Source organism: Perognathus longimembris, chromosome 2 (genome assembly GCF_023159225.1).
Source record: "Perognathus longimembris pacificus isolate PPM17 chromosome 2, ASM2315922v1, whole genome shotgun sequence".
Lineage (NCBI taxonomy): Eukaryota > Metazoa > Chordata > Mammalia > Rodentia > Heteromyidae > Perognathus > Perognathus longimembris.
In genome coordinates, this window is record NC_063162.1 from 55,485,874 (window position 1) to 55,494,384 (window position 8,511).

Here is an 8,511-nt window from a genome sequence, read left to right on the forward strand (position 1 = left end):
AATTCCTTAAGCCCATTTCTTAACTCTGTCTGGAAAGCTACAGTGACTTTAATCAGCAATACCCTAAATTGGAAAGCCAGAAACAAAGGCACTCCTCTTTGTCTCAGTATCTGCAGAAGTAGTATGAATTGGGCACATCCTAATCCCAGCCAAGCTCATATATGATGTTCATGGGTGGCCCCTGGGGGCCTCGGACATTGAGCACATGGTGTGTGTGTGGGGGGGGTGCTGGGTGGGATAAATGCAATCAATGCTTGAGCCTTTTGAGCATCCACCCATGATCACTATGATCTCTTTCATTTGTTGGTTTTGTTTTGTTTCCTTTTCAATCCAGTAGGAGTCTGTCCTCTTGCTGTAGCCCTGGGCAAAGAAGTGGGATGCTCCATAGGAATGCCTTCAAAAGGACACCACCCTTGCCCCGAAGCCGGTTAGGAGGAATCGTGGGGCCAGCATATCAGCAACTCGAAGAATCAAGGATCCCAGACCAGGATTCAATACCTTGCCAAGGGTAGGTCTTCAAAGCAATGGAATTTAGGGAGGGTGTCAGGAATGTGTTCATGTAAATTGAATTGTACATTTCTTGAGGTTTTATTCACTGATTTCTTCATGAACTGTATGCTTATGCTTGCAACTATCTTTACAAAGGTATGATGGAGATAGGTTTGAGGCAAATGTTAGACTGAAAAGAATTTGTGATGGTAGGAAGAAAGTAAGTGCATAAGGCCATGTATTTTTATATACCTTCTGAAACAACTGAGAATGTGTGCTTGATTTAAAATGATAATAGAGGTTTTTTTTGTGTTTTTTTTTGTTTTTTTTAAGAACTGAAATGTTTCACCATCTATCAGCCATTTAGAAAGAATTACTTAATTTTCTGACCTGTAAGTAGACTACCCTAAACAATAACCTGTAACATTTATAGCATACCTGTTTCCATAGGGCATTTCTGAATACAGGTAAATATGAAGAGCATAAAGCAACAGTATGACTTAAAAGAACTTGTATCTCTTAAGTATTCAAGGCACAATATGGAAAGCTTGGCTATGGACATCATAGCTGCTGCTCTGTAGAGTGCAAAAACGCCCATCCTGCAATGGACACAGGCCCTGAGACTCGTTCAAGATGAATTTTAGTAATCATTTTTTCCCATTGGCTTAAAGCAATCAATCAAGCATAGCCTTTCCTATTGGAATTCTAATTGCATCCCTGCCCCTTACTACTTTTGTAAATCTGAAAAAAAGAGGAGAAAAAAAATCTATCATCTGAGCTTAAGTTTCCTTTGTTCTTAAGCCCTCTGAGGATTATTGGTCTGATTTTTACTTAAAAATGAGATGTGTGTGCAGAGCTTACCCATGGCACATAGTAACTAACTGTAGAAGTAGCACTGGTTTTACTGCCATAGTTATCATTGTAAATTTATTGATTTCGGGAGCAATGGTTGGTTTTCTTACTCTAGGCATTTCAAGCAAGGTTCTGTTCACATCTTGTTTTTGTCCATCCGAATGAGCTCAGTCAGGTTTCTGTATAGTCATGACCCAAGTGATTTGTCCAGATTATCTGATTCCAGGTGAAGAGGACAAAGCTGGGAGAAGGTGTAGTTCAGAGCCTTACCTTACTCTTGTCTGTTGGATATGAGCTAAATGGAGCAGTGCTCTATTGGATAGAACTCAGCATATATTTCCTTAAAAGTCTAGAAGATAGGACCTAAATAGGCTATGGCTAGGCATTGTCATTTTTGAAGCAATTCCAAAATGCATTTCATAAAAATTTAGGAAGATAGTTGGAAACTCAACATAATAGTCAAATTTGTCCAAAATGTATCCTGCAAGTCAAGAAGTAGTTTGCATGTCTCTTGGCTTTGTTTCTGAAAAGAAAAAAAATTGAGAAGCTTTCCTTGAACCTGTAATTATAACTGATCATGTTTTATAACTACTTTTCTTTAGAAGTCAGTGATAATGCTTATCCCACTCCTCCCAAACACTAAGGGTGATGTTGGAATTATGACAAACAAGAAAAAATAAACTTCAGAGATTTTATAAGTGGATGGAAAAGCCAGCCTATGTTTTTACTCTTTCTCTTGTGTACTATTATGGCTACCCTTTTGATTGGTCCAGGTGAAAGGTGTAATGTTACCAAAAAGGAAATCCACCACATGGTTCAAGCAGAAAGTAGTTTATTGGGGGGAAAGCAAACTGCCAGCCTGCACAAGCTGGAGGCATGGGGAGACAGAGGGAAGCAAGAAGAGAAAAGGAGGGAAAGGAGAGAGAAAGAATGAGAGTAAGAGAGAAAGGGAAAGAGAGAGGGGACGCATGTTGAGCAGGATTATATAGGGAAAGGTGGGAGATATAGCAGGTGAATTGGATGTGACCTTAGGGAAGGGGAGGTAACTGCCTCTAGGTGTGCCAGTTATCTAGGTAACACAGGCACTGGGTGTAGACTTAAACAGGGGCATCTGCATGGAACCCTCCCAGGGGTGGACCTTATATTCCAGCCTTTTAATAATTATGAAAAAAAGGGCACTGACTCTCTCTGGCTACTTCTTGCTGGCAAGGGGCATTGATATTAGGGGTAAAAGGCAGAGGTGTGGCCCTTCCAGGAGAAAGCAAGAAGCAGCTGTTCCTTGGTAGATGCCAGTCCTTGAATGAAGCCTGGAAGTAGTCTCATGAGACAAGGCTGTAACTTATTAAGAACAGACCACAAATACTTGTCAGAGTTATTTCTCTAGAACTTCTCACTTTTTCCTTTGGCTTGTGGAGTAGATCAAACCCAGAATGGCTAGCCTTTGAGAAGGAATATGGAGGGTGGGAGGTCCCTGGAACCCATCCTGCACTGCACTCTCAAGGGTACAAGCCAAAAGGTTGGGCCATTGAGACTGATCTAGTCTGTAAGACATTTTGACTTTATGGAGTAGTCTGGTGAGGACATAGGCGTCCAATAAAGATATATAGGGGGGTCCACAAGGACATGAATGGGGGTTCACAAGGACATAAGTAGGGGTCCACAAGGGTGTAGATGGGGGTGGGGAGGTCTGCAAGGATATAGAGGGGGGTCTGCAAAGATATGGAGTCAAATTCTTGATTTAGGCATCACTGAAACGAGAACAGACTGGCCAAAAAGTCATAAGAGGTCCCTCTGGCGTGGTCAGACAAACAGAGGACCTGTAGATAGGAGTCACTCACCAGATGTAGAGAGGAAATGGTGTGGTGGATGTATAGCCAGCAGTGGTAAAGGTGAGAAATCCAAGGTTATGGTCCTCTGACTTTCAGCAGTTTGGTCTGAGGAAGGACAGTCAAGGAAGCAGATTAACCCTCAGAAAAAGAAGAAGGAGGAGGGGATCCAGCAACTCCCCACTCTGTCCCCATCTGAGTCATGGCACCAGATGTAAGGTTCACCAGAAAGGAGTGGAGTGGATGTGACCTCAGAGAAGCGGGGAGGGGAAACTGCATCCAAGTGTGCCAGTTACCTAGGTAACATGGGTACTATGCACAGAATTAAACAGAGGAATCTGCATGGAGCCCTTCTGGGGGTGGACGTCAGAAAAGGATGGTCTGAGTCTATGCTGGACTCAGTCCTGAACCACACATTTGCATAGCCCCCAGGGCTCAGAGATTCCTAATGCGTGGTCAGTCAACATTTTGTTTTCTGTACTGCCTGGGAGACTCCCATTGCAATGCCGACCTGGTGAAGATTTTGTTTTGGTTCAGTCACTGTTGGGTTGGGGATATTTTCTCCAGCTGGCTGGTCACATTCATTTTCCTGTATGTGATATGGATCCCATGTTGACAAATGGTGATTCCAAGTCACTGGGTGCTCAGCACTCTTGATGTCAGAGAGCAATCACATTTTCAGTTCTTCAAAACAGCTATTTTCCATTCCCAGGGGACTGACTTGTCTCTCTGGACTGGAAATGGGATTGGTAATAGAATTTCACAGCTAAAGGCCTTCTTCAAGTCTAGAAAGGGGGAATGAATGAATTTGCAAGAGTCGTTGGCCATCTGCTGCTTGTTTACCAAATATGTGGTTGCTGTCTGCTAGTTAGGCTCCCAGTGTCGATGACTTCTCTCCTTGGAGGAAATTTATGCTCAATTTGAATCCAGCACCTGCCTTGTATAGCCTGTGCGAAGAGTGAGACAAACAAGAGAGCCCTAGGGAGGACTGATGGGAGACCTAGTCAATCAGTGATAAACATAGTAATGAGTAATAGAACTTTGAAATGAGGTTTTTCAAACAAATCAAAGTCCTATGGAGAGACAAAAAGAACACAATCACAAAAGTGAGATTCACATCTTGAATGTAGAAAGGATCCAAAATATACTGACTTACTTCACTTGGCTATCAACTTGGTGTAGGTTACTTTAGTTATTAGGGAAAAAAAATACAATATGCTGAACTGAGGTCCCTTAGCTCTTTATCTAAGACTAGCACTGTACCACTGAGCCCACAGCTTCACTTCTGACTTTATGCTAGTTAATTGGAGAAAGAGTCTCTTGGTCTTCCTGCTTTGGTAGCTTTGAACCATTATCCTCAGACTCGGCCTTCTGAATAGCTAGGATTACAAGCATGAGCCACCGTGTCTGGCAATGCAAACTTTATGAACCCCAACAAAGAAAAAAGTTTAAATGCCAGCCTATGGTGGTAGCCAAATCCTGTGTTAAGTAGCTGTGATTGAATACTGGACTTGTTAACTAAATAAACCAAGAATCCAGGAAAGGAATGTGAAAAAAATCAGATTGAAGGCTATTATGAACATATGAACAGCCAATTAGTTCCTCAGTTTAGTCAGCTCATTCTAGTGCTATAATTCTCCAGGAACTGGGTCTCATTCACCTAAAGGAACACAAATTCCTTGACCACGAATTACTAAGACGCAAGTAAAGGGACTAATTGTTGGAGTCCTTCTTCACTCACAGTTCTAGTCCAAATTCATGTGTGATTTATTTGTGGAATGATCAGATTGGGCTATTCACAAATGGGTAGCACAGACAGTGAACAGTAAGGTCATGCATCAAACCTGTGAAAGAGTTGTTAACTCTCAAGGGTGACACAATTTTGAGTATCTTCTAAATCAGAATCACACCTAGAAAAGTGGCTGCTCCTTCTTAAATTTTTGCAGGACTACTAGTGTTGGGCCCCTCAAAGCATCTCTGCAAAGGACACAAGGGTGTTCTGTGCATCTGGCCAAAGACTATAGAGACATTGATTTAAAAATTATTACTGATTGGTTCCTTTCTGATTCTGGTGCTAGGGTTGAACTGGGGGCCTCATGGATGCTTCGTATTCTTTACCACTAGACTATGCTACCACATGGCCTCAGTTTTAAGTGTCCAGATGATTAAAGGGAGACTGCCAATCATCTATGATTCTAGGGTGCATGATGGCATTGGAATTTGAAGACCTGTCTGATTCAAAGTTAAGTCATATCTTACAGATTCCTCATTGTTTTAAGCCCATCTTAATTTCTTGGTAATATTTTAAATACCAGTTATGGCCAACAATGTGTCCAATAGCTGTTTTTGGCAATAATATATAACAGCCAACTGCAATTCAATGTAATATTAGAGGAATTTTTTTTAGGCTTGGCATTTATTACTTTGGTACTTAGACATACCATATAATTAAATTGTTAGAGATAAAAATGAAAGACATCTTATATTTAACCAACATTTTTTAACATATAGTGTTAGATCCATGTGCAAGAATTTGAATCTATTACCATCACATTTCAAAATACGTTCTTCTAACTGCTTATGAAACAATGAGTACATTAAAGGAATATTTACACATTCCCCATGAGGTAATAAGAGGTGAAAGTGCTTTTTTTCAAAGCACTATGCAGTGTTGGCTGTGGCTATTAGGTTATGAGGGATGAAAAGGAAGTGTTTACCTTGAAGATTTGTTTCCTTATGTCAGATCTAGTTTTACTGATTGCTGACTGTTCTATGCACAATTAGAAGAGATGGGAGTATCAGACCTCAGTGTGTTCATTTTGTTTGTTTGTTTGTGCCAGACCTGGGCACTGTCCCTGAGATTCTTTTGCTCAAGGCTAATGCTCTACCACTTGAGCCACAGCAACACTTCTGGCTTTTCCTAAGTAGTTTATTGTCAATAAGAGTCTCATGGACTTTCCTTCCTGGACTGGCTTAGAACCACAATCCTCAGATCTCAGCTTCCTGAATAGGTAGGATTATAAGCATGCGCCACTAGTACCTGGTAGTTTGTTCACAATCTGGAAGAAAGGCAAATTTGAATTTGTACCTAGTGTAACCTCATAATCAATGCTTCTATTTAGTTTGTAGCACACTAAAGTGAAATTATTCTTCATGTGTTAAACATAATTTTTACTGATATGAGAGTAGACAATGAGGGGATGAAATTTATTGCATGGGGATTAGATGTACTTAAGTTATACTTCAGTATTAATATTTAATGTTTAAGTTAAATAACTAGCAAATAGAATCAATTCCACTGTAAAAATCTCCCTAAACCATCTTTCTATAACTCTAAGATACACCTCTCTCATTTTCAGGCATTAAAGTGCACAGACAAGGGGAAAACAAATCACCAACCCTGAACAACCAATAAAGAGACTAACCATATTCTGGCATATTCAGATTATGTTGATGTTCTCAACAATGTTTTATCATGCACCAGTGAACTCCCTACAGAAAGGACAGGAGGCAAAGTGCTCCTGAAAGCAGGTTATGCTAGCTTCTCTGGGCAGACAGGAGTTGTATCTTTCCCATTCCCATTCTCACAGTTAACAAGGTGCTTGGAGGGTGGTATATGTCCCAATGGACAAAATACCAAAAGCAATTGGAATTACATCCTCTAAAATCAGTGTAGAGCAGGAAGACAGAAACTCAAGAGAATAGTGTCTGATGCTTAACACAGAGCTGGCTGACTGTTTCCAACCTGTGGCCATACCATGTCTGTGAGGCTGAGAGGGTGGTTGAGTTGCTGGCATGAAGGAATGCCATGGTGGGGCCCTGTGTGTCAAGATGGGAAGGCCACAGTTACTTGCTCAACCCCCATTTACTTTGTATTCTAGGATAGAGGTCAGGAAGACTATATCCCACCTGCCTATACAGCTGTGGTGTGTTGAAAGACCCCTGGATTTAAAGTAAGAAGACCTGGGTTTGAGTCTCAGTCTGTCACTTATTCTCTGTGTGACCTTGGGCAAGTCACTTCACCGATCTGAGCTTCAGTTTACTTCTTTGTGTAACTTGGGAGCATATCCGTCTCATGGGGTTGCTGTGAGAAGTCAGTGAGCTGGTGCATGTGGAGAGTGCTTTGTGGCTCGACAGACATGTGGTGGAAGGCAGAACGTGTGACACTTTCTTTCTGTTGCAGGTATTCATCCAATGGTTTAAAAACCCAACAAAATACATCCATAAATATGCAACTGCCTTCAAGGGACACAAACTCCTATTTTAATAGCTTGGATCAAAAGAACTTGGTGGGATACCCATCCACAAGGGCCAGCTCTGTGCCCATCATCCCTTCGGTGGGTCTAGAAGAAACCTGCATACAAATGCCAGGGATTTCTGAAGTTAAAAGCATCAAATGGTGCAAAAACTCCTACTCAGCTGACATCGTCAATGTGAGTATTCCCGTCAGCGATTGTCTTATAGCAGAACAGCAAGAAGTGAAAATATTGCTGGAGACTGTCCAGGAGCAAATCCGAATTCTGACTGATGCCAGAAGGTCAGAAGACTATGAACTGGCCAGCGTCGACATCGAGGACAGTGCGAGCGAAAACACAGCCTTTCTCCCCTTGAGTCCCACGGCCAAATCAGAACGAGAGGCACAGTTTGTCTTAAGGAATGAAATACAAAGAGACTCTTCATTGACCAAGTGACTTGAGATGTAGGAATCTGTGCATTCTATGCTTCACTCAACAGGAAAGAGAGGAAATTAAAAACAAAATTATTTATATGCATTAATTTAAGAGCATCTACTTAGAAGAAACCAAATAGTCTATCGCCCTCATATCATAGTGTTTTTTAACAAAATATTTTTTTAAAGGGAAAGAAATGTTTCAGGAGGGATAAAGCTTACCAGTGAAGCTTTTAGGTAGAATTCTGAATCTCAATTTCAGTTCATCCTCACACTGTTCTCTTTGGTTATTTAGAAGTGGGCAGTTCTGCCCCTTAGCCCCTTAGTGCCTGTCTCCACACAGAATGGCACTGGTGCCCAACTACTTTCAAAGAGATAGCTGTATCAAGAGGATGGATGAGCCAGCAGGTGGCCATTAGCCATTGGCCTTGCCATTCCCAACCTCTAAATTTCTACTCATTCCACACCCTCATCACAGGTGTTGTCATGTCCAGAAGATGTAGAGTTTTGTATTTGATTTTTGGAGAATGGCACAGGGAACAGAATGAAAAGGAAGATGGAGATGGAGTCTTGGGGGGCAATCTTAACTACTCTTCTGTGTCATCTCCCTCTGAAATCAGAAAGCACAGAACCCCAGAGGGTGGGATGAAATTACTATAGAAAAAGAGACAAAAA

The 8,511-nt window shown here is 41.4% G+C and overlaps 1 protein-coding gene across 7 annotated transcripts in view; it reads left to right on the forward strand.

Moving 5' to 3' along the window:
- Positions 1-7,965, forward strand: part of Nrg3 (neuregulin 3) — a 997,626-nt gene extending 989,661 nt beyond the window's left edge. For 2 of the 7 annotated variants that reach the window (XM_048339169.1, XM_048339170.1), the window contains exons 8-9: positions 338-508; positions 7,351-7,858. In XM_048339169.1, the coding sequence (XP_048195126.1) occupies positions 338-508; positions 7,351-7,858 (679 nt within the window). Of the gene's footprint in view, positions 1-334; positions 509-7,048; positions 7,121-7,350 lie in introns of all 7 variants that reach the window. The other 5 variants (XM_048339165.1, XM_048339166.1, XM_048339163.1 and 2 more) reach the window with 5 other exon arrangements.
- Positions 7,966-8,511: the final 546 nt, after the last annotated feature.